At 37.5% G+C, this 26,413-nt stretch overlaps 2 protein-coding genes and 1 long non-coding RNA gene across 3 annotated transcripts; 2 read left to right on the top strand and 1 right to left on the bottom strand.

The window, feature by feature from the left end:
• The first annotated feature begins 1,163 nt into the window (after positions 1-1,163).
• LOC103989022 (truncated FRIGIDA-like protein 1) lies at positions 1,164-4,380 on the top strand. Its single transcript, XM_018826851.2, has 3 exons — positions 1,164-2,068; positions 3,273-3,448; positions 3,537-4,380. Exons 1-3 carry the CDS (start codon positions 1,318-1,320, stop codon positions 4,092-4,094), a joined length of 1,485 nt encoding a protein of 494 aa, XP_018682396.2. The 5' UTR covers positions 1,164-1,317; the 3' UTR covers positions 4,095-4,380.
• Positions 4,381-7,608: 3,228 nt separating this feature from the next.
• On the bottom strand, positions 7,609-8,964 carry LOC135639855 (uncharacterized). The gene is made up of 3 exons (XR_010497058.1): positions 8,827-8,964; positions 8,686-8,760; positions 7,609-8,568 (listed from the first exon to the last, which is right to left on the bottom strand). It is a non-coding gene; the product is annotated as an uncharacterized LOC135639855 (long non-coding RNA).
• A 2,739-nt stretch (positions 8,965-11,703) lies between these two features.
• On the top strand, positions 11,704-25,342 carry LOC135641758 (probable methionine--tRNA ligase). The gene is made up of 17 exons (XM_065157449.1): positions 11,704-11,945; positions 12,063-12,207; positions 12,632-12,785; positions 12,893-13,048; positions 13,163-13,393; positions 13,562-13,705; positions 14,731-14,821; positions 16,616-16,722; positions 16,828-16,942; positions 20,469-20,587; positions 20,714-20,779; positions 20,882-21,010; positions 21,148-21,291; positions 21,395-21,515; positions 22,621-22,850; positions 22,946-23,047; positions 24,899-25,342. Exons 1-17 carry the CDS (start codon positions 11,825-11,827, stop codon positions 25,127-25,129), a joined length of 2,406 nt encoding a protein of 801 aa, XP_065013521.1. The 5' UTR covers positions 11,704-11,824; the 3' UTR covers positions 25,130-25,342.
• The last annotated feature ends 1,071 nt before the right edge of the window (positions 25,343-26,413 follow it).

Here is a 26,413-nt window from a genome sequence, read left to right as displayed (position 1 = left end):
ACTATTCTTCACATCATCTGCTTCCATTCCTAATAAACTGTACATGCATTATCCATCAAAATATTTTACATGATTAAGATGTATGGATACAAACATGTCCAAATTCCGATTGGAATTAAGCAGTTAACTATTATCAAATTAGATAATAATTACACAAAAAAATATAATCTCATTTACAAAGTAGTACAAGTGAAAGGTAATAAAAAAGGTTCCTATTTGGGTGCACAATCTGCATCTATAAGACCTTAAACAAATCAGTGATAGATAGACTATCTTTCGTATGGTACTTAATTTATAGGAGATATTATATGCCTTGGATTACATATGGTAATACGTAAGATTATAGAAATTACGATAAAATAAACCAAACCAAAATGATACTAAATCAATTTAGGGTTATTTATTCACTTATGTTACAGGAGAACTTAGATTTAATATGATATGATGTTGCTTTTCTTTATCAAACAGATATGGCCTTAGGCCATAATGTTTTCCCAAACAATCCATCATCAAATTTAATAGGACCGGATCATCGGATTCCATCTCACATGATTAATAATATCTGTCCTCATGGTTTACCCATCGAGGAACAGTAATGGTATGATCTGTGACAAGACTCTCACATTCGAAGATAGATTTTAGGACCTATGAGGTATGTTCTTATCTTAGAATTTTAAGGATGATTTTCCAGTTTTTTTTTTTGTTTTTCCTCGGAGATGTCTCTTTTCGGATTTCTCTGGCAGCTTCCTTTTGCTTGTCTAATTTTATCCTAGCACATGATATTCTACTATTTTATATTTTTTTGATATTATTAAAAAATGTAATTCAATGAAAAATAGAGGTTTTTTACATTGGTTAGCATATTTGGTATAAGTATCATAAGTAATCTAAAAATAAGAGAAGAAAAAAATATATATATGACTGATGGTCAAAGCAAGATATATTAGGCAAAGGACGAGCGCTAGGAAAATCTAAAATAGAGGGGTATATTTGAAAACAAAAAAGAGACTTTTTCGGAAAGATCGAATTTTACTACTTCTGTAGCTGTGCTATCGGGGACGGCTAGCCGTACAATCAAAATCCAACGGTTGATAGGGACCCTATCGGTTTTTGGATTCAATTAGGAAAGCAAGAACCCACGTCGGGTCGGAGTTTAGTTCGTGTACGATAAATTTACCCTACCCACCGATCTGTCCTCTCCTCTTCCGATTGGGCGCTCTTTCGATTAGGGTTTCGTTCGTCATCGTCGTCGTCGTCACGCTTCTTTTCGAACACCGTCTTCGGTAGATTTAAGTTAGGGTTGTCGTATCGTAGGTCATGACGACAGCAGAGATCGAGGCGGCCATGGCGTCGATCCCCTCGAAGAAGGAGGAGCTCCGGAAGGCCTTCGAGGCCCTCCAGGCATTCTCGTCCTGCCTGGCATCGTTCACTCTCAAGTGGAAGGACCTAGAGGATCATCTCGCCTCGATTGAAAGCCTCATTGGTGACCGCCTCCGCGAACTCGACTCCAAGTCCCACTCCTCTGTGAAGGCGGAGGCCAACCCGGAGACTGCGCCGGAGGTCGTACCGCGGCTTCAGCTCAGCTCTCTCTGCGTCAACATGGATGGCGTGGGACTGAGATCGTACATCATTGTGAACCGGAACGATATCGCCGAGATACGGAAAGAGCTCGGTGCTGCCATTCGGTCCGCACCAGACCCAGCTAAATTGGTCCTTGATGCCATGGACGGGTTTCACCGCCCAAGAGCCGAAGGAGAGAAGGATGGGGATGTGCAGGTGATTAAGAGGACTTGTCTGAGTCTTTTGGAGCAGGTCCAGATCTTGGCACCTGAAATAAAGTCTTCTGTGAAGGATCAGGCCAAGAAAGTAGCGGTGGAGTGGAAAGGTCAGATTTTGGATGACAGTGATAAAGGGACGGATGCTTTTGCTTTCTTGCAGCTCTTGGCAACTTATAGGTTGACTTCGGAGTTCAATACGGATGAAATCCTGGATCTTTTTGTTTTGATTTCACGGAGGAAGCAGGCTCTTGAACTTTGCAAGAGACTCGGTCTTGTCCAAAATATGTCCGGTACGCTATTGCTTCTTACCGTGCAAACAGTTCCTTGATTTTTTTTCCCATCTTCATTGATATGAATTCTGATAGCATGCAATTCATCCTACTTGGATGCTGCATATTCTTCTTGTTTGCATTTTTCTTCTCTTTAAGTCCTAATATGATGTGTCTTATTTTGTGTATTATATTTTGCTTGCCTTAGTCATCACCTGACTCACCTTTTGGTCATGCAGCAATCTTTTTCCTTCAAGATTTTTAATTAGATTTTTCAGTGAATATTAACATATATATAATATAATATAAAATTCTAGTATAGCTTATCCCATTCTTGTATATTTTTCAGTGAATATTAATATATATATATATATATATATATATATATATAATATAAAATTCTAGTATAGCTTATCCCATTCTTGTATATTTTTCAGTGAACATTAGTTGTTGTTTTGTTGCATGGCAAAAGGTCTAGGCACTGTGCTCTTTGATTTCGTCCTTTTCATCAATGAAGAAATTTTTGTTAATGATTTGGTTCCTCGAGAAGATCTTTTGCCCAATATATAACAGGCATTAAACCATCTTCTAATTCAGTAGTTCCAGTTTATAATTCTCTGCTTACCTAGCTCAGTTTCTAAATTTGCTATACTTCTTATGATCAATTATTCCTAATATTTCAAATGTAATGTCCTGATTTTTAAACCAACAAATAAGATCTTCACAAGTAAAAACATGAACTCTTCCCTTGTGTTTTTTAGCACTTAATACCTTTTGGTTGATCAAAGGTTGCTGCTAGGATCTGGTTTGTGAAGGGCCTTCTTGTTGGTTTTTATTGGTCATGAAGGTCCTGGTCCTCTCTTCATTTGGTCTTTTGCTTATTTGAGCCATTACAGTCCAGTAATTTAACATTTTACTAGCTTTTACCTGTTTGTAAGTCACTATCATTGTTATCAAACATTTGAGATTTTATTTTAGAGCATGTTTTCTTTTTCAGTAATTTTGTTTCTGGAAACATTTTTCTGAAGACTGATCCTCTTTTGTGTAAATGTTGATCCTTACTCTTCCTACTTGTAACCATCAGCATATGGAGATATTGAGGACATAGTGTCTGGAAGTCATTTTTAGGTTATAAATCTTGAGAAATTTTCACTGTGTTTTTCTTTTGGCTTGTTAAGCTCTGTCGGTCTCTGATACCTACAAGCAACCATTTTGCTTGTGACAGATCTAATTCAGAAACTGAACAGCAAGAGCAGACAACTTGAGGCTATCAAATTTGTCCATGCTCTTGACTTATTTGACAAGTACCCTCCAGTACCTCTCTTGGAAGCCTACCTAAGAGAATCCAGAAAGGCTGCTCAAGGAGCACGAAAGAGAGGAAATAATTCTAGTCAGTTACAGGTATGCATGGTTACCCTCTGTAGGTGTTGTTGATTAAAGGTGTCCATGATTCCATTCATAGCTCCATTTTGTGCATAAACTGCCACAGAATGAGGCCATTTCCAAAGAGCTTGCTGCTGCGAAAGCGGTGATTAAAACTGTTGAGGAATGCAAGCTTGAATCTGAGTTTTCGTGTGAGGATCTTCAGAAGCGTATTACTCGGTTGGAGCAACAAAAGGCAGACAAGAAACGAACTGCGACAGCTGCTACTGCCACGAATTCAAGAACTTCGAAGCAGCAGCAGCCTTCCAATAAACGGCCTCGATCATCTACAACTTTATCATATCCTGTTCGTTCTCACCCTCTTCCTTCATGTGCTCAAAATCAGTCCCATTTGGGTTTGACTGAGCAGCAATCGTCATATGCGGGTTTGGGTCGGTCCTATGGCCTTACTACAACTGCAGCTCTGTATGATGTTGCACTCCCTAGTATTCCTGGAACCATCGAACTGAGTGGAAAACCTTCACCAAGGTCTTATCTTTATCCATCAGAGTTCCATGCTAGCTCCAGTTTGTACAACAGGCCAGCATCGTACGGTGGCTACCCCATGTCTGGTTTGGGAACAAGTTATGGCTCATCTTTTTACCCACTAGGATATCAAAAGTGAAGTTGCTTCTTCACTGAACTTGTAATATGCCTGCCATATCCTTGGCCTAGTTGCCTTTTGTTTAGATCAACTTACAAGTGGAGACTTTTGGTTCTTTATGTTGCAGTGCTCTCGGTGAAGCTGATCAAATCATATGGAATACCATTTAGGAATTGGAAACAAATATTTGTTTTGTTTTATATTTTGTATTTTAGGTTGGTAACCATAAGATATATACTTCATTAAAATATAATTTTGGTCTGGACAAATTATTTGTTATGCTTATATATAAGTACGAGTTTTAGGATGTTGCTTCTTATGGTTGAAACATGATAAGCAATATATTGGTTCCTGTGGCTGTTGCTTCTCATAGACAGAAATTTGGCTAGCAGCATGCAGCATGTTAGTTGGTGATTATGTTATCCTATATTTGAAGATCTTGATATCTATATATCCGGTTGCAAATTTGTGGTCATTGCTTTTCTGGTTTAGGATGCAACATCTCCAGCCCGGTTGGCAATTATAATGTGAAGCCAGTCCTCCTGGTCAGCCATCGACAAAGATGGAAGTAAAAAAGATAATGCTATCCTCACGTCAATCCGCATGAGTGTTTTCACTGATTGATTGGGATGATAATGTAAACTTTGAGGCATTTTGGGTGTGTTTGGTGTCACTTATGTTTGACATCCTAGTGTATTTAGTCTTTCCATTATTATTGACTCTGTATTTTAGTTTTTGAGTTGATTGTGGTTCTTAAGAGTTGTCTTATAGAATCAATCATTTACAAGATGATGAGTACTGTAATATAATGCGGATTAATGATGGTGGCTACACATCTTCTTTTTATGTTGAAAGCTTATGATGTATGACTATAATTTGGGGATTTAAAATTGTAACTTCCTACGTACCCTCAGTATTATGTGAGAAATGTACCTCAGAAATGGCACAGAGTTGAATACATGGCTGTTTGGCCAATGATTATGACAATCCCAGCCACTTGATTTTAAGGTATAATACATGAGAAGGCAGGCTAGTTCAACATGTTTCGGCGGTTAAATCTATTCACTTGCCCATCTCATTGCTTATCAAAGTGGATCTTATCATGTTGAGCTTATACTAGCATCCAAGAAAGTTTTAAATGTAGTACAAGTAGTAGAAATGTATGCCTATGTGGATAATAAAGATGAATAGGTAGTGAATGGGATTGGTAACATGTAACAGTCGATCCAAGGTGGGACAATGGCACATCTAATATGATGGGATAGGATAGTTAATTTGATTTATAAGGCTATATTAGGTTTTCTATGAAGTTGGTTTAAGTATTTTAGATTAGTAGTTCAAGCATATTAAATTAATGTATCACTTATTTATGATATAAGTGGTATATATATAAATAGATTAGAGACACATCACAAGGAAAAGTTTGCACCGTGAGTTGAGTTGACCTCATGTGTTCTAAGATGCTTGTTTGGATCTTGACTTTTATAAAGCCTTTTGATAAAGGACTATTTTGATTTGGTCAGTGATCCTCGTACGGTTGTCTGTCTTTTATAGGACATATGAGCTCCAAAAATCACCTCTAAGAATAAGAAGAACTTGACGGATTTATGAGGTTTTGGTTCCTATACTCCTCAACTAATATGAGACTAAATAATTTTATTAATTCTCCTACCCATAGGGGAGCCAAGGTACACGGCTCGGGAGCAAGTTTGCTCGGTCGAGGTGCAAGCTTCGAACCCTCCTTCTAACTCGTGAGGAATTATCCGCTTTGAGCGATGAGCATACTCGCATGGTTTTATCCTTTGCGGAGCATATAAGTTCCAAAAAGCATTTTTGAGAGTAAGAAAGATCTAACAAACTTATAAACTTTTGGTTTTGCATGCTTCAAATATGGGATTAAATGATCTTACCTTTCTAATATTTTAGAATAAAAACTTAGCCTCTTGTGATATAAAAGTAAGAGCTGAGCTGTCTAGGCTAAATGAACGCCATCATCATAATATTTTACTTTTATTTGTTCCCTTTTCTATAGATTAAACTGGAAGTGTTCCTTTGATTAGATCAAGCATAAAAGTTTGTCCTTCTCCCATTTGCATGCCAACTGATTACTGTTTGTTTTTACAGTAGTCTCTCCAATGGCCTACCCGGTAAATGATGCAGAAAAAGGATAAAGAAATATACATATCACAATCTATTCAACACATTTTAGTTGTGGTGTAACCCTACCAAACTGTTGTTTTCGTTATAACATTTATTATGGGCCAGTAAAAGAAATCAGAACTTGGTTCCGTTTCATTTCTCACAAAAAGATGGAGATCATAGCAAATCTAAACCATTTTTAACCTCTTCACAGAAAGGAAGTAGTGGTCATTTTAAGGGAAGCAAATTCTTGGCTTCTGTCCCAGATTGATCAGCGGTGACACCTTCACAAAGAAAAGGTGAAAGCAAAAGGATCACAACTTCTCAGGCAACGGATGTCTTATGCAGAAATATGTGAAAAGGAAGAAGAAGCATCGGCAAACCGTAGTCAAAAAAGTTTGGCACCGTCAAAAGTCACTGATAAGTGCTTGACGTTTGATGTCTCCCATGGATTTGCGACCTTTTTGTTGGGTGGGTGGGGGATAGCTTTCCTTTTTGACCATTGAGAAAGCTCTGCTGTGAATACATGTGTTCTTCACCTGCCGCAGTCTGCAAGCAACAACAAAAGAGTTGCTGCAAGCCCTTAATGCGCTGGCTATTAGAAGTTTCAAGTTTCATGTAAATGATAGAGAAGTCCCTTCCTTGTATGGACTCATGTCTTCATCAATCGTTGCAGTCTGCAAGCAACCAAAAAAGAGATGCTGCTGGTCCTTGATGAACTGGCTTTCAGAAGGTTCAGTTTCATATAACATCTGTTTCTATAGCTATCTTTCGAGTCGTGTAAACCCAAATGATAGAGAAACGCTCCAAACAGAGGACAATCAGTCCATTTTCACTGTTTGAAACGAAGAAGCTGTCATCAGTGGTTGACAAATCAAGCAAAAATCTTTTCATCATCATGTCATCATTGCATCAATTGGCTGTTTACTCGTTTCTTTAGTTCTTGTTAACATCTATCTCTGGTGTGTGCTTAGTGGCATTTACATGTCATTATGAATAGGAAACACAAGGACATACCTTGCTCACTTGATTGTAGGTTCTTCTGGAGATGGAAGGTTATGAAATCGGAATAGCAGAGCTGAATCTTATCTGTGTGCATACAAGGAATCGTTATGATCCAGTAGCATAAGCAATCACAAGAAAAGGAAAGGTGAACTCTTCATGGCTTTTGTGGATCTCAATCATTTATGAGCGGAGATGAGAAATTGGTCGACTGATGCTGGAAACCTTCTGATTCTGCTCAAGCACTGGGTTATATTCTATGATTTATAAGAGACTGTACATTAGTGCAATATGTGGTATAAGAAAAACAAACAGTTCAAGATTTAGCATAACCTGAATTCAAGGAAACAAATCATGGATTTTTATGTCGAAACAGACTATATTAAGATTGTTGAAATATACAAATCAAGATAGGTACAAATTGGATGTACAATAGATATGTCTTGGAACAGATTTTAGGCAGAGATAGATGTGGAATCCACAGAAAAAGAATAATGAGAAACAAATTACTGTGAAACATCTTCTTCACTGAGATTAAGCTTCTCTGAAATTGCCAAAAACATAGTGTTGTATGGTATAATCTTAAGCCAAAAACTAGATGAGGTTGGTGCGATCTATTTACATATCATCATGCACTTAGTTGCTTGCTCTCAATCCATCATTCTAGAGAAGATACTCCACATCTTTAACATTGATGCCACTGCAAATGGAACTATAGGACCATTGAAGGCTACTTCACAGAACAAGCGGAAAAGGATGGTGATGTGGAGATGGCAGTATCACTCCAAGAAGGAAAACGAAGCATGACAAGAGAACAGCACCAGCAGCATAAGTGTCACTGCCTTCAGACCAGCAGAAGTCCCTTCCCATCCAAATGACTCACGACAAAGTAGAAAGTTGCAGACGTAAGAGATTGAAACTACAGCAGCAGCACAGCCTTCTGCTGGGACGATACATGCAATCCATTAAATCCAAGTTAATAATGCTTTTGCTTCTGTAGTCAAAAGCATGCATGAATAGATTACCCAAGAATTGGAAGAGATGGAAGGAACCTGGAAAGGCTGTCTTCCAAAGCCCCCCCATAAAATAGAACAACAGGAGGTGATTAAGAGATTGCAATCTGGGCAAGTGATAGAGGACAAACCAGTCACATAATCTTATTCTTCTCAAAACTCCCTTCCAAATGCATACCTCCATGCTTCCTTGGTCTACTCCCTCACCCCTATCTCCCTTTAAAAAGTGGCTTTGGCCCTGCTCCCATTCACCAAACAACTCCTGAGGCAACCTTCACACCCTTTAGCACTTGGACTTTGCCTTCCACCATAGATTCTCCTCCTACTCGCCGTGCATCATCCTGGATCAATTAGAGGGCACCAATATGCGTGAAAATTAATGCAACAACACAGGAATCATTCCCTATAAATCCAACCCTTCACTGCTACCTTCGAGCTAACACACCACTTCCACTCACCTACTCAGCCTGCAGCTGCCTGCTTCCATGGGGAGGGAAGACACGGGACCCGTCGGCGTCAACTCCTCCATCGCCCTGCTGCAGGAGAGGTTCAAGCAGCTGGAAAGAGTTAGAGAGATGAGAGAGGAGAGACAACTGCACCGGTCAGTCGTCGTCAGGAGCCCAAGCGTTCCCCCCGAGCATCCCAAGTGGCTGTTCCCTGGCGCCGCGTCCGGCCGACTCCATCAGCAGTCCCAGACACTCGACACCTCGCTGTCCATGAGCTTGTGGCCCCGTGCAAGCGCTGCTCAAAGCTCTTCCGCGAGCAACAAAGCAGACGTCGATACTTCTCTTCACCTGTAACATGAATTCCTAAGATGGTATTTGTCACCAGTGCTAGCTGCAACTTCGCTGTACCATCACTATCGTAGTAGTAGAGTATCTCTCTTAGCAGAAAGGAATGTTTCCTTCCATCAAAACCCAGATGATTTAGCTGGTACAAACACTAAACACACCTAAAGATTGCATCCCGAGCAAATCACTTCAATCCATGATCGAGATAAATCATTGCAAATGCATGCCAGAAGGTGCACAGGGAGAGAGAGGTTTAGACCACATCCGAATGGAGAATACAGGTGGCAGGGTCGTACGTTTGGCAGTGCATGAGGAGGGAGGAGCTCGTCCAGCAAGTAGACGATAATTCCTGTCGGCCAAGCGAGTAAACGACGAGCATCATAACGTCCCGTCAGCAGATCAATCATGCATGATGTCGTCTTTCCCCTGTGACTGCGCATTACGGCCTGGGACGAAGGACTGGGCGATTCCCAGTTCAGTGGCAGCCTCCGCGTCGTCGTGCTCCGCACAAACGCAAACACAAACACAAACACAAAAACATGGCGATAGGAGCATGAATCGTTAGTCTTGCAGACACCATGATATCGATTCAGAGAAGGAGATCCAGTGAAACTACTGGTGAATTGTTAGGTCAAACTTCGGTCTTAAATATTCGAAAAATAAATCATACTTATGTATATAAGATAAACATATTTCCATAATAAAATCTATAGTATTATGAAAATGTTTGTAAAATATTTGATAATTAAAAGGGAGAAATCTAAACTCCAATGAGTTATCTGACAAGAAAATAGGTTGGTTTCATATGATGTGTGATGATAAGAGAAGGTAAAAATGAGTGTGAAGTTGAAAGACCATATACAAGACAAGAATAATTAAATAAGAAATAACCTTAATGAGAGAACAGAGAATGGAGAAAAGAGAGCGATTAGGAAGAGGAATTACGTTATGCATATCTTAATTAAACATTACTTTTTTTTGTCCTAAAAGGATTAAAATGCTATCAAAAAGTAAATAAAAGAGTAACTTTATTTACATAATGTTATATGATGAATATATATATATATCACAAATAATCCATTTCATAAACTGGATTTGTCGAGTTGATTTTTGATTTTTTCGATCAGACACAGTCCCATTTTAATAACTATGGTTGGAAGGAAGGACATCTAAAACATGTGTTTGCTAGCACTAATGAAGAAATGAATTGGATTCAACTCCATAACTTGTCTGTCATCTTCCATGGAACTCTGTCCTCCTGTATGGAGGAGTTTGGGCGAGAGATGAATATAAGAAGACTCTGTTTATTTCAATTCATTTTATGAGCAAAATTGCTGACTTTTTGTTTTAATTCAATGTAGTCAGACTTATATCACTTTGATCCTATAAATATTTCTTATAATGTTATCATCAAATCTTTGGTTAATAGGCCAAAACCTCTTCTCCCTGAAGCTTAAAGAGAAAGAACAAGCAGCTCTTGTGCATGACCAAAGCATATCTGATAATGTTTTGACTATAGAGAGATGACTCATTCTCTTGGTTAGAAAAATAAGGCATCTCCTATGATAAAGATTAAACTTGATATGGAGATAAATTAGGTGACATTCTGAGGTGGAATCAATTCCTTTTTGTTTTATTCTATCAAATGGCTTTTTCTGGCTAATAAATTAGGTGGATTGTGGCTTATGCTGAATCCTACCAAACAGATAAAGCTTAGGAGGGATGTCAAGTGGGGGAGCACTAATCCCCCTAATTTGTTTATGCTTGTGTCTCTCATATGCTTTTATGATCCTTACTATAGTGGATTTATGTTGGTGAAAACATCAAAGTATTTCTCTTTACAATAGGATGGAATCTTATATTTCAGAAGAATGCCAACAATATTATAAGTTGATGAATCTAAAAATGTTCCATGGAATTTATTTTAGAAAGAGTCAGTCAGCAACAAAACAACAAAAAGCGTACGACTTCTTTAGTTGGATAATGTGTCACTCAACACATCCCTCTAGTGGGCTTTGGTGGCTAAAATTATATCTAGTGGGATGTCTTCTTCATGCTATTGATACTTTTTATCTTACATTTATGAGATAAGATAAATACTACATTAGGATCCACAATCACCATCATGCTATGAATGGTGATAACAAAAAAGACAAGCTCATGTAGGTATGTATGCATGCTATGAATCTTCCTTTGTGTGGGTATCATGCATCAACACCAAGGATTGAGCATAGGTTCAAAGTCATTATTCAGATGCTCTAATCCATTAAGACAAATAATTCTCCCACCTGCACCTTCACTATCTTGTTGCTTTGAGATTCCATGTCATGATTCCAAGCCATTTCACACTATTCCACCTTCCTTTGCACAAGGTCGAGACAAGAAAATGCTAGAGTGAGGAAAACTTTGTACCTGCCCTTCTACCCTTTTATGATTGGAGTTAATGACCGGGCCCCGCGCGGCATTCAAGCGGGTAACTTAAAAAGCGTCGTGGTGCTCGTGCGCGTCCCTGTGGGTCCCACCAGATGCGCCCACGAATCGGATGCGAGACGCGTCAGGATATCACCAAAACATTACCATCGAATCGCCGTTGGATTGTATTTTATCGCATCTTAAAGCGAATCCAATGGTTGAAAGTCTATGTCGCGGACGGCTCATATGTTGGGGAGCTTTCACCCCACAAGATTCCCAGAAGGGAATCCGCACTCCTCCTATAGCCTCGTCGTTGGCTTCCGGCTGAGTGCCGGCACATAGTACGAGCCCCGTACACAAACGTCGACGAAACCCTCGTTCGATCTAATTAGCGATGGAGGACACACCGGCGGAGAATTCCCCCAAGCTTCCGGTCCCTGGCCGCCGTAACATCCTCATCACCAGCGCCCTCCCCTACGTCAACAACGTCCCCCACCTTGGAAATATCATTGGGTGTAATTTCCCTATCAGTTCTTTGTTTTGTTGCTTTTCATCCTAAAATTGATTTTTTTGTGGATTGTTTCGGCGTTGTGAGGATGAAAATGAGACCTTTTCTTGCATTTTGGGCAAAGGCGTTTTGAGTGCGGATGTGTTTGCTCGATATTGCCGGTTGCGGGGCTATAATACGATTTATATCTGTGGGACGGATGAGTATGGAACCGCTACGGAGACAAAGGCTATGGAGGAGAATTGCTCTCCCAAGGAAATCTGTGACAAGTTTGTACCTCCCTGATAAGCTCTGTTCTACTCAGCTTTCAGTAGGCCTTTTTGTTTTTCCAGTTTAATAAAAACAATTTATTAAGCTTGTGATGATTATAAGTTTCTTAGATGAGGTTCTTACCAATTTAAGCTTGTGTACTTTCACCAACTTTTTATGGTATAAACATAAAGTTAGTTGCATCAAATTTGGTTTTTAAGTTTGAAATCACTATTGCTAAATCTTTGTGCCCACGAAAGATATCTTTTCTTAGTCCTTTTTGCTAATGGACAATCAAATTTCTCCATTCATATATATGTAGAACTTCGGTGATATTATCATATTCTTTCTCATGCAAAGCATAGGAAATTAGTGGTGAATTAGGTTGCTTCCCTAATCTAAGATTTCTTGTGTTTTTACAAATGCCTTTTGTTCATAATTTAGGTACCATGAAATACATAAGGAGGTCTATAAGTGGTTTGACATAAGCTTTGATGAGTTTGGACGCACATCCTCTCCACAGCAGACTGAAATCTGCCAATCAATTTTTCACAAATTGTTGGAGAATAATTGGCTATCTGAAAAAACCATGCTCCAGGTATTTCTTTCCTTTTGTACGATTGTTGATTGAATCAAATAAGTTCCTTCTTGACATAAGGCTGTTTTGCCTTGCTGTTTGTTAAATTGTTTGGAAATTATATGCAGCTCTATTGTGATACATGCCAACGCTTCTTAGCTGATCGGCTTGTGGAGGGAACATGCCCTACATTGGATTGCAATTATGAATCTGCACGTGGCGATCAGTGTGAAAAATGTGGAAAATTGTTAAATCCAACTGAACTGATAGATCCCAAGTGCAAGGTAAATTACATTTTCATGATCTTTATGTGCAAGTCTCTTTGTCTTAAATCCTTGAGTAAATAAATATTAAATTATGCTTTGGTGTATTTTGACCCAAGGTTGCTGACTCTTCAGGTATGCCAAAGGACTCCACACATATGTGACACAGACCATTTGTTTCTAGAGCTACCCTTGCTGAGGAAAAAATTGGAAGACTATATTGACAGTATGTCGATAACTGGATCTTGGAGCCAAAATGCAATTCAAGCAACACAAGCATGGCTGAAGGAAGGCCTGAAACCTCGCTGTATTACAAGAGATCTAAAATGGGGAGTTCCTGTGCCACATGAAAAGTATAAAGACAAGGTTTAACAAATTACATATGTTGATTCAGGCTTAATTATGCTTGCAGATTAGACTGGTCCCTTGTTAATGGATCATATTTTGCTTATGCTTCCAGATGTTTGAATGATTGTTGGATTATCTTTTAAGTAATGTTCAACTTTTAAAATTGATTGATATTCACCTGTCTAGGTATTCTATGTGTGGTTCGATGCCCCAATTGGGTATATCTCAATCACTGCATGCTACACTCTCGAGTGGGAGAAATGGTGGAAGAACCCTGAAAATGTGGAGTTGTATCAGTTCATGGGCAAGGATAACGTACCATTTCACACGGTAAACTGTATTATTTCTTTGATTGTAATTACTGACTGACCCTCTTACATGGCAAAACTACATTACATTATTTGATTTTAAGTGCTTTCTGTAACCAATACCTTATTTTGCACATATTTTTTATTGTGTTAGTTTTGTCATCAAGAGCTTACTTTTATGTATACTGTGTTGCTTATCTGGGTGTTATCTACTTACATGCATTCACCCATGTCCATCAAGGTATCCTGCTGGCCACATTGCAATCCTTGTTTAGTTCAATACTGTATTGTAGTAGTGAATTCATCAGTCATCACATCTGTTTTCATTGGTCATCTACCCTAACCTTTCAGTCGATCTCCCTTGGTTGCCTCTAATGAGTCAAGCCTCAACTGAACTAGGTCTCCGCACTATCTACTTTTATTTCGCTCGTTCCCTTCTAAAGAGCTACATTCCATTCATCCTGAATTCAAGATAATCTCGAGCCCAATCAGCATGCATAAATGCAGTTATATCAATCTTATCAGCTGCTTTAAAATGCTCTTTTGAAAGATCTAAAGATATTGCAATCTTTTTCTCTCGGAGTCTGCATAAACTTACTTACCACTCCTACATCAAAGGCAATGCCTAATGTGGTCACTTTCAAATAAATGAGCTTTCAAGAAATGTATATGGGTCCGGGATTCTAAAAAGCTTTCCCTTCATCTTTACTAAAACTTGTTGTATTTTTGGGTTTTCAAGTTGTGATATGTCATTTTATTGAAGTGGGATAGCTAACTCAGCCAGTAGTGCCTTGTACATGCATACTTATGTGCCTAGTTACATAAATGGGCATGAGACAGGCTAAAAACACATACGGTGGTATTACCTCACTAGCATATGTCATGCAATGGCATTTGCATATATATGCAGTTATTCTCATAAATACCTTTGGTAATTTGCACCAGCCATTTATTCCAGCTATTATAGCCTTTGACAACTTGTTTATACTTATTTGTATTTATCTATTTTTCCTCTTAAATGTTCATGATATTGATGTTTGTTTCCAGGTAATGTTTCCTTCCACACTGATTGGAACCGGTGAAAAGTGGACGATGATGAAGACCATAAGTGTCACGGAGTATTTAAATTATGAAACAGGTATTGTTGTCCAACCTTTGGATGTATTTTGCATTCTATATTTGTCATGAACATGTAAAATTTAGTATCATCCTTTCAACCAAGAATTCCCATTTGGATGCCCATATAGACTGGGTGGCAGTCAGGTTAATTCATGCATTGGCACAAATACTATTTGCCACTCTATGTGGACAAAGTTGTGCCAAAGAACAAAAAGAAAGAAAAGACAAATAGAAGAGAGAAAGGAAGAAAAAACAGAAAAAGAAAAAGGCAAAGAAACCATAAATTCTGAGGCATTTATATTTTGCTCAATGGTGGGAAGAGTTGCATGTAGCTGACCCCAAATAGTTGAGATATTATGGCTTGTTCATGTTGTTGTATACCCAGGAATCATAAGATGATTTCCTCTGATGCCTCTGTTTGATTAATCTTGCAATAGAAATTTATTATAATTTTTTTCCCTTGGTGTTGTTGCCACATAAAAGAACTTTTCTAATATGACCATGACAATTTCACGGCTACCTACAACTGAACCTGAAATTTGTTTTGAACCATATTAAAACATATTAAAGCATATTTGAACTGTCCCAATCCATGGTGCAGTTTGGACATGGACCAATTTGTGCCAATTTGAATATCAATGCATTGAAGATATTTTGTTGATTGAGGGTGAAATATGTCACAATTCTTGTTTGGTTTGATGCTTTAATTCATATACAAGCATAATATTATTTGATCATCATTTTGCTTGCTAGCAAAATGACAGAATTTTAATTGTCTGTTCTTCTAGTCATATTGTCCTACAGGTCTTCCAACCTATTCCTCCATTCCATTGACTACTTGTCAGTCCAAAGTGAACAAACTAACTAATAAGGTAGCACTAGCTGCTTCATTTGATGTCCTCCATCAAGGATATTTACATCAAAAATAAACTCTCTGGTTCAAGGACTTCATGATGGAAGAAAAATCAGAACTTGAAGGATGAATTGACTTCCAAATGACAAGAAGATTAAAGAGAAGTAGATACTTGGTTTATATTTAGCACTTCAACAGGCATGGAGCTCTCTGGTGGCTTGTTGTCTTCCATGTTTGCTTGGGTTACCATATCTGCAAAGGAGCACCATCACCCTTAACAACATACCCATGACTTGTGACACATGGTGCCGTTGCATGGATATGATGGACCATGCTTGTGGAATGTAATGGCGTCTTTTACTGTTTAACTGCAACCAAGATCCAGAGCACTGTGTAGTTGCTTGAGGTCCAACAAATTTGAATGACATAGTTGTCCAAGGTGCAATAGTTCCAGCATATCATGCCCCCTTTAGTGAATGCTTGGAAATTCAGAATAAAATCTAATTGCTTCTTTTTGTGCAAACTGGGTTAGAATAAAATTCAAAAACTTAAGCTATTAAGAAAGGACCCAACATATTCATAAACTCTAAAGTCATCCTTTTGTTGCAAACCGGGCTTGCATGACATGTAAAATTGAACCCAATTGCGTGGTACTAGCAAAATAGGAAAAAGAATATTAAACCAACATTAATTAAGCACTGAATGAAAAAAATAGGGGAAGATATTGAATTCGAACACACAACCTACTTCGATACCATGTTAAAGATTTTGATTGGATTATTACTAATCCAAAAGCTTAAGTCCTTAGAAAAGGACCCTACATATATAAAATCTAACAAGAGTTTATTATGATGTACTTTAAAGTTTAAACTGATTTTTTAAAACAGTATAATGGCAGCTAATATATGAGATTTTCCTTTCCTTTTTCATATGTGTTCATGTTGCTTCTTTGTTTGGCAGGAAAATTTTCTAAAAGTAAGGGTGTTGGAGTTTTTGGTAATGATGCAAAGGATACAAATATTCCCACAGAAGTGTGGAGATACTACTTGCTTACAAATAGACCTGAGGTGAGTTTAAAGGAAGAAGTTTAGTTATATTTTATCAGGCATATCAAATTTCTCATTTTAGCTCTTTGTACTTGAACACTAAGTCCAATTGCTTTAACAAATTAGGTATCGGACACTTTATTTACATGGTCAGACTTACAGGCTAAGCTGAATAGTGAGCTGCTGAATAACTTGGGCAATTTTGTGAATCGTGTATTGAGCTTTATTGCCAAACCAGAAGGTTAGATGTTGATGATGTTAGAAATCGCTGTAGTTGCAGTACCTGAGATATTACTGCATCCTTTTACATTTAGTTACAAAATCATTCTTAAATAGCATATCTTCTATATGATGGAGCTTCATCTGTATATATATTCAAAGATCAATGATCAGTATGTATTGTTAAAGAATACCTTACATATTGGCATATATTTGGCCTTTATTTTGTTTGTTATAATACTAATTTATTTGATACTATTATGTGATTGGATGCTTTGGTACAATTTTTATATGACCAGTTGGAAGTTCTACCTGTCTGAGGTCATTAATGATTTGTTTGGGTATTTTCAGTCTGAGTAGCTATGTCTTGTATATCTCGCCCAGTAGAGCCTTTACTTTAATGGTACAAAATATACTCGTTAAGGCTGGTCCCCAGGATAGAAAATGTTGCTACAAAGTCGAGTTAATAGCATTAACCAATAAGTATGGCAATAAAGGAATACTTTATTTCATTTCATGCACATTGCATATAATATATTAATTTAGACATTACATCTACTGTGCATCAAGGTTTTTAATACCGGTCCGTATCGGCGTACCGAGCTTTGCTCGGTACGGTACGTACCGATATATACCGTTGGTGTGTTGGTACATCATAAAACCTTAAAAATACCTTTACCTACCATGCCAGGACGTACCGATCGGTATGCTTCGGTAATGGTCAAAATCCGGGGCGGTACCGATCGGTACGTCTCGGTACCAGTCGATACTAGTCAAAACACTAGTATTGCCTGGTAGAGGACAGTTCGCTAATACTATGGTTATTAATTAGATAGGTGAGTTACTAATACTAATGGTCTGAGGAGATGTAAAGAGAGATATAAGAAAACCTTGAAATAATCAAAGATTTGAATGCTCTTGCGATCAAATCTATAGAAAATAAATGAATGAAGCACATAGTTGTCTTTCTTAAGGATTTGTGTCTATATAAAAAAATAAGCTCACATTTGATTGTCACTCTCTTCTTAGCATAGCCCAAAATCCAAAATAAATATATAGACAACCATATTCTTGGTAAAAGAAATGTTAAGGGCTTGCTTTTACCTCAACCAGCTCAATTTAAAGGTATAATACAGGAGAGCTTCATTATTGTTGCAACAATTTATAATTGAGGTCCCATAGCAAAAGGATATCTGTAAAATGGCAAAATGCCATATTCATTAATATGGTTACAATATTACAATACCTGAGATAATCTTGTTAGTGTACAGGAGGTACACCATCGTAGCATTTATTAGGTCACACTAGACCAAGAACTACCGTGGAACAAACATCAAGGACATAGTTTAACATGCGTGAGACACGTCATCAGTAATAAGCTCTAGTTCCTTATAAAAGGTCTGTTTAAAGTATTCTTGGAAAAGAATAGTCATTTATGGCACAAGGGCATATCCTGATGCCTTTTGGTACCATTGAATGATGTACAGTGTGGCTTTCCTTATGATGATTAACAATGCCAAAAATTGGGAAATGCATGTGAAGGCACAAGTCCAAATGATGCTTGTATATACCTTTCTAGCATAAAATACATGATACTTGTGCCTATTGCTACAAGAATCCTTGTGTTGAAATACGGGTGCTTTGTTAAGCTGACATGCATCATTTGTATTGATATACAAATATCATGTATGCTTGTGCCTAAGCTGAAAGTTTGAACAACTTCTTGAGGGTTCCCACTTATATTTTGATATACATTTGAAATGTTCATGAGAAATGACATATATAAAGGTCTACATTGTTCAATTCACCCCTTCTGATATAGCAAGCAACAAAGAACAACCTTGTTCTGGATGACTTCTCTTGGCTTTTCTGATAGTGTTTGTTCTGATTAAGTTTTGCAAATCTAAATTCTTACAATAATACCAAAACACCAACTAACAAGTTAATGGAGCTTTTTCATTTTTGATGAGCTAATCTACCAACTGCTATGGTATCATAAATCATGGAACCAAGCCAAGGAAATATACTTGTTCACTTGTTTAGGTCCTTTACCTGAGTTGCCAACTATACTAAAGGCTCCCAACATTTTTAGTATAATATTCAAAGTATTCAACGATCCTTTGGGTAAAAAGAAAAAATCTAGTGGTCAATCCTCTTTGAAAATCTAGCGCCAGAGCAGTGGGGATATCCCAGGTGGAGCCATCATTAAAAAGGATGTCCCCAGATTGTGGAGGACAAGGTTCGCAATACCCTACCGTACCGGTATTTCAATCTGGGCTCGGTACCGGTACGGTATGGTATATCGAGCGGTACACCCAGGTGTGCCGAGCACTGCTACAGTGTTACAGTGCACTGCTACAGTGTTACAGTGCACTGCTACAGTGCACTCAGACCAGTAACAGGCGGTCCGCGTACCGGCAACCTGTCAGACCGGTACATACCGCCCATACCGGATGGTACAGTTCGGTACTGCAGACCCTGGTGGAGGATAGACTATGAAAGCCCATGCAAAAGGTTCTCTCCATTGATGTGGCAGGGCTGAACATAGAAAGGCTCACATAGTAGCCCATTGCTTTGGCAAATGTCTTGCACCCAAGACAGGAGTTCATTCACTGTAGTTAGTTGGTTGATGGCTTGATGCTAGAAGATTGCATGTGTGGGTGGAAGAACCACTAATGAAAAAGCCATGAATTAGAATATCTAGATGTGAAGAATAGTAAATTGTGTTTCATTGCTTACAATCATAACTAAGACAATCGCACATAATAGTTTTTCAAGTGAGCCATTCCCTCTGAATTTGTGAAAATATATGATTCATATGAACAATGCAAGTACCAGCATCAAAGATCATGGTTGGGACTTGAAACATATCTCATCAGACATGCCAAGAATTTGTGAGTTGTACATTTCAAAGAAAATTTGTTAAAGTGCTTAAGTTAGTATATGTAGCCCATTTCCCATGATTATACTAGTAATCATAATCATTTGTATCCTCAAGTTAAAGTTTTTCTTGTAGTTGACATCAGTTTGTTGCTTAAAGCTTCTACCTCTATTCTGGCATAGATTATGCTGTCGAGACCTGCTTGATATTGCCACCAAATTCAGATTTCTCTACTAAACTTTGCAACTGCTCGTTTGGATGCTGCTGAATCGTATTCTATGTTACTACTTGCTCCTCAGTGCTCTAAAATAACTATCATTACCAATAGTTTTAGTGGCTACCCTGGCTGGAACTGAATATATCACTGTTCTTATTCATTTGTAAAGTTTCTGCAACTTACTTTTGTACTGTAAATGCTACCTATGACATTTCAACATTCTTTGTGGTTTCTCGTTTATGATGTCGTCATTTCTGATGGGGATCATTGCCAATCATTTGTGTGCAACCTTAAATTTTAATTATGTTAAGCATTCAAATGCTGCACTACGTATGCGCTACATGTCCACGCCTAAAATAGTTCACAAATACTGGGTAGTGTTTGTTGTAGCATCAACTATTATGTAACACTAATGTATAGTATTTTCTGGTTAATTGTCTTTCTCTGCAGGAGCAGGATATAACTCTATTGTTCCTGATGCTCCTGATGCAGAGTCACATAACTTGACAAAAGATTTAGGAGAGAAAGTTGGTAAATTGGTTGACCAATATCTTGATGCCATGGAAAAGGTGATTATGTTTTTCTTTTGTTCACCAATTAGATTATGAAACCGTCAGATGTGTCAGTTTGTGCTGGTGATTGGTTCTAATGGCTGAAATTAATATTGATAAAAAACATGTTCTGCTATATGACAGGTAAAACTAAAGCAAGGCTTGAGGACTGCAATGAGCATATCTAGTGAAGGTAATGCATATCTACAGGTACGTTACTTCTCATATTCTTTTTCTTTTTCTTTTTCTTTTCCTACTATGCAGATACTTATTGATGTGACTATGGAACTTCTATGACTTTATACCATATAGGAGAGCCAATTTTGGAAGCTTTACAAAGAAGACCCATCTTCTTGTGCCATTGTGATGAAGACATCAGCTGGTCTTGTCTACCTTCTTGCAACTTTGTTGGAACCCTTTATGCCTTCTTTCTCTATTGAAGTAATTTTTTTAAGACCCACTACTTCATTTTTCATTTTTTTGCAACATATAAGTTTCATAAGTCTCCTCTGCAGATCAAACTTGTTCAGATTTGTGTGATCAATTGGATTTATATTACTTTTCCTTGCAACATGTAGGTGCTAAGGCAGCTAAATTTATCACCAAAAACATCTCTCTCATTCTGTAACGAGAAAGGAGAAACAGATGACAAAAAGAAACCTTGGAATTTTTTACCATCTGGACACAGTATATCGAAACCCGAACCACTATTTAAGGAACTGGTATGTAGTACTTGTGCATGGTACTTCCTCGTGTTTGTTCATCTCTACTACTTTTAAATTTTTGGTTATCTACTCCATTCAACTATTTAATATTGCAATCCAGAAAGATGAAGATGTGGAGTACTTTAGGATGAGATTTGCTGGTAGTCAAGCTGACAGAAAGGTGAAAGCAGAAGCTGATGCTAAAAAGATAGCCGAGCAGCTAAAGAGCACAAACATAACAGGTAGCAAGACTCCTAGTCCATGTTGCATGAAACTTATCTTTTTCTCAAATTGAGGTAACTCATTTACTCATTTACGTTCTGTTGGAAAAAACATAGTTAACTATTATAGTAATGACAACAAGGGAAATGTTTAGGAACATTTCCATTCGATTATGTGTACTTTTCCATTCGAAAGTGATGTCAACAGTGCTGCAAAAAGTTTATTATGATTTCAAATACTTTGAACAAATACAACCTTTGATGTTGCAAGTGAAGATTTGTAAAGGTCTTCTATGTTGGGGGCTCATAATCCTTGATGGGAACCATGATTTTAAATTCTGGTGGGTGTGGTAGGAATGTGGACCTAGTACCATTTGGTATTTAAAATTTTTAATTTTTCTTCAACTGAAACCTGGAGTTAATGTGGACCTAGTACCATTTGGTATTTAAATTTTTAATTTTTCTTCAACTGAAACCTGGAGTTATGGGTCGGTATAGCATCCGATACACTGGCATGGTACTGATCTGGTGGATAATGAAACTAGTATCTGATCAAGATTTAAAATCTTAATGAGAACAAGATTCAAAATTTCACTATAGTAAATGTGAACTTCATTCATTATTTTGTAGTTTCTTTCCTATAATAATTTGTGGTGGAAGCCAGTAGTATATGCCAGTCTAAGGTTCAGTAAAAATGATATTTATAGTTGGGCTACTGCATAACCAGGTAATTGTAGTTATGAAAAAGGAAATAATTGAATAATTTTTTGCATAAATGTTATAGTATTTTAACAACTGAATATGTTTTGTTGTGTACATTTCCGATAGGAATCTGTACCTGGTGTATGACAATACATGTATACCAGATAATTGCCCTTTTATTGATGTTAAAAAATGGTATGCTCTTGACGGATGTTTATATTTTCTTGCAATAGGTTTGATATATCTGAATGAAAGTTTCGAATGATAAAGCCTAGCAATACTACAAATTGACAACTAAGATGAATCAGTTATTCATGGGTGCTGTCACAGACAGCTCAACCAAACTTTACTTGCAAATGAAACATTGTTGGCAAACTCTCCTGAGCAGAGACATCTTGTCAAATTTCATTTGTTATCTTTGCAGAAGCCAATGCAAAGAAACAACAGTGCAAGCCAGAAGGCAGTCCAAAAGCAAAGCCTACCGAAACAGAGATACCAATTACAAAACTTGACATCCGTGTGGGTCTCATCAAGAAAGTTCAGAAGCATCCGGATGCTGACGCCCTTTACGTGGAAGAAATTGATGTGGGTGAGGAATCAACTAGAACAGTTGTTAGCGGACTTGTCAAGTACATTCCTCTTGAAGAAATGCAGGTCTTCTTTTTTCCTCACATTTATTCAGATTAAAGATAGTTTTTCCTTTATACTAATTTTTTAAGCTTTCACCTACTGCAACCACTGAACTACAGAACCGGAAGGTTTGTGTTCTCTGTAATCTGAAACCAGCAACAATGCGGGGCATTAAGTCTCATGCAATGGTCTTGGCTGCATCCAGTGATGACCATTCCAAAGTAAGTCATGATGCTCCCCATGCTTTAGTTGTTAATTCTCTTCTTCCTATATCTTGCAGTAGTAAATTTGGCTTCCAAGAGAGATATGCAATGTGAATTTTTTTGCTCCTGAAATCTGTTTCTTAGGTTTTCTGTTGTGTAGATGATGTTTGTGTCTTCATGAGTACTCTTATTCTTTGTTTGCAAACAATTTAGAGGATACAATAACAATACTGCTCAAATGCTAAGTGATTATCATCTGAAACAATACAAATCAGTAGTCTTGTTGAAGTAGGGAATAGGGACATGTTTGTAAGTTGTTTCATGTCTGGAGACTTATGTTTAATTGTGTTAAAATATTTACCCTTGTAGTTCCTTCCTCTGGAAGGCAAAAGTTAATTTAATTGCATATTTTACATGTAGGATCTTCTTTTGCATTGTTGAGATGACTATGGCAAGTTGAGAATAAGAAAACTACTGTCAAATATGATTATTTTACTTGGAGCAAAACATCAGATAGTGGATAAAAGCTTCTCTAAGATTACTAAAAGGCTTAGGCTTGCTCAGTAATATCTCCACATTTGGTGAATTTACTGCATTAAACTGCATGATGCTCAGAAATTATGTTCAAACTTTCTGTAGTGGATCTATGACGATGCCTACATGGGTAATGGTAATCAATTTATTTGAAGGATCCAAGCCAAAAATTGAAGATTAGATTTTTTTTAATATGTATTATTACAAATAACTACATGGTTTTCATTGTGAATATTCATTGTGAGCATCTATTGTACCTCAGTCGTTTATAGAAAAGAAAAGAAAAGAGAACATCAAACGTGAAGACTTAGTCAGCATAAATCTGATGGATGGAACATATGGATATTTTCTGTTGAGCGCACTTGATACTTTTGGATAAAACATGGTTAAAAATTGGGTTTACCATTTCGGGTATCGGACCCATCTCAAAGATTTGTCGGTATGGTACATACCTGTGTACCAACACATTGTACGTCGAGGCATATCGATGGGGACGCGGGCGAACCGTTTCTTTGTGACGAGTCGGACAAGTACATACCATCCATACCATACTGACTCTGGTGGTACAACAAACATTGGTTAAAAAACATTGGATCCTTAATTTGGCTTTCTAAATTTTTATATGATAATTAGTTTGACGACACAACAGCATGTATTTAAGCACCTAGAAGCTATTTGTCAGAGTTTTTGGATCATGGGAAGAAATTATAGAGTATAGATCAAGAAATTTAATTTCTCCTAAGTCAGTCTATACCGATCATTATTTACTAATCCACGCATGAATCAATATGTGAACCACCACATTTCGGATGATGCAATCCAATCCGATCCAGTAAAAAAAAAAGATCTTTTAAAGCCTCGATCGGCCAAAACCTTTAGGTCTCACAAATCGTGAACCCTCTCTGTTTCCTTGCGCCATCATTCGATGCCACCCATCCAGCCATGGCTCATCGTCAGCCTCTTTTCCAGAATTTCTCCTCCTCTTCTTCTCCATTATCTCCTTATCCTTTACCTCCTCATCTTCCTCCTCCTCCACTCCTCCTTCCTTCTTCTCCTTCTTTCTTCTTTTTATTCCTCCTTATTTGTGTTCCATCTTCCTGGAAGAATAAAATACAGGGGACAAAGAGATGATTTTATTTGTAAGCGAAATATTTTTTTATGATGGATTCTACAATGTTCTCTCATTCTCTTTTTTTTTTTTTTTCTGCCTTGCAATTTTAAATAAGTCCTTTATAGCTTGATTAATTTGCTGTGAAAGCATCCAGTTCAGCTAATGGTACAGCTAATTGTACGAGAGGTTATCTATGATATATTAACATGATAATTGAACTACAGGTAGAAATGGTCGATCCACCTGCATCAGCTGCTGTTGGTGAGCGAGTAACCTTCTCCGGATACTCTGGTGAGCCCGACAACATAATTAGTGCCAAGAGCAAGGTCTGGGAGAAGGTACAGTTGGACATGCATACAGATGCTGAGCTGGTAGCCTGCTACAAGGATGTGCCATTCATGACGTCCGCTGGGGTTTGCAAGGTCTCATCTATTGCAAACGGAATAATAAGGTAGAATCATATGTCCTTCTGTCCGTCACAGGACTCCATTGATGCTTCTTCTCACATCTTATCTTGTATCTATATAAATTGATGATACAACGATCCTCAAAGAGGAATTCATATTGCTCTTCTAAATCTTGGTGTGTGCCAACATTTTACCCACCCGCATACTCGATGTACATACTAGTGACTTTTTAATGAAATGTGTCGATGTTGGATCAAATAACTTCATGTCTCAGGTCCAAATTCTTAGAATTGAATTTTATTTTCCCTTTTTTATTGCGAGATCAAATAACTTCATGACGAGGAATACTTAGAGGTTGTTCTTAGGTTGTTCTTCTTCTACTCCCATTATTTTGTTGTCTTCATCTTTAGAAACAAGGGATTGAGACTCATCTCCTTCCATTAAAGATTAAAATAAATGAGGGGTATCTTAAATGAGAGATTCCTTGGTCTCACATGCAAACTTTGACTTGGATTCTTTGTTTTAGAAGTAGAAGAAGAGAGAAAAAGACGAGAGTCTTTTAAGAAGAATGTCTCGGACCCCACAGTCGTGTTTCCAAGAACTGAGACTGTTTCGGTCCATTTCATCTCACACAAATAAAAATAGCAGCCACTACAGAACAAGAATGTGTCCTTGCACTACATGCCTTCCTTCTGTAGCTCTTGACCCATGTAAGACACAATAAATAGCAAGGTCAAAGATGTATTTGCGTGTCAATTGTTTCGTTGAGAAACTTACTTATGAGGTATATAGTATTTGCTATCGATTTAGTTGATTTTATCTAAGGTGTATTTCTAGAACTTTCTCAATCTTTTTTGTTGGGAATGATGTTGGTGATATCATCCCAACTCAATTCGAGTCTGACATGCGCTGTTAGTCTTTGGTCCCGTATGAGATATTTCATAACATTTATGGTGCCAACCGACACTGAGATCAAGTGGAAATGAAATAAGTAGAGAAGAAAAAGAAGAGTCAAATCTTGTTAATCATACTTCTATGGTCAATATTTTCTAACGATGAATGATTAGAGAAATATTCCTTATATATATATATATATATATATATATATATATATATATATATATATATATATATATATATATATATATATATATATATATATATATATATACATGATCGTCACAACACGTGAAACATTAACCATCTTAGTACCTTGAAACCCCCTAGTGGCACGGATAGGACTTTTGAATAACAAGAAAGGTATTGTCCTTTGCTTCGGTCGCTATTCATTGTTTGTTACTCAGCACACATGATAAAAAATGATCAGTTTTT

Source organism: Musa acuminata, chromosome BXJ3-6 (genome assembly GCF_036884655.1).
Source record: "Musa acuminata AAA Group cultivar baxijiao chromosome BXJ3-6, Cavendish_Baxijiao_AAA, whole genome shotgun sequence".
NCBI classification, from domain to species: domain Eukaryota; kingdom Viridiplantae; phylum Streptophyta; class Magnoliopsida; order Zingiberales; family Musaceae; genus Musa; species Musa acuminata.
Note: the sequence above shows the minus strand (reverse complement) of the source record. Positions and strands in the feature narration are given on the sequence as shown.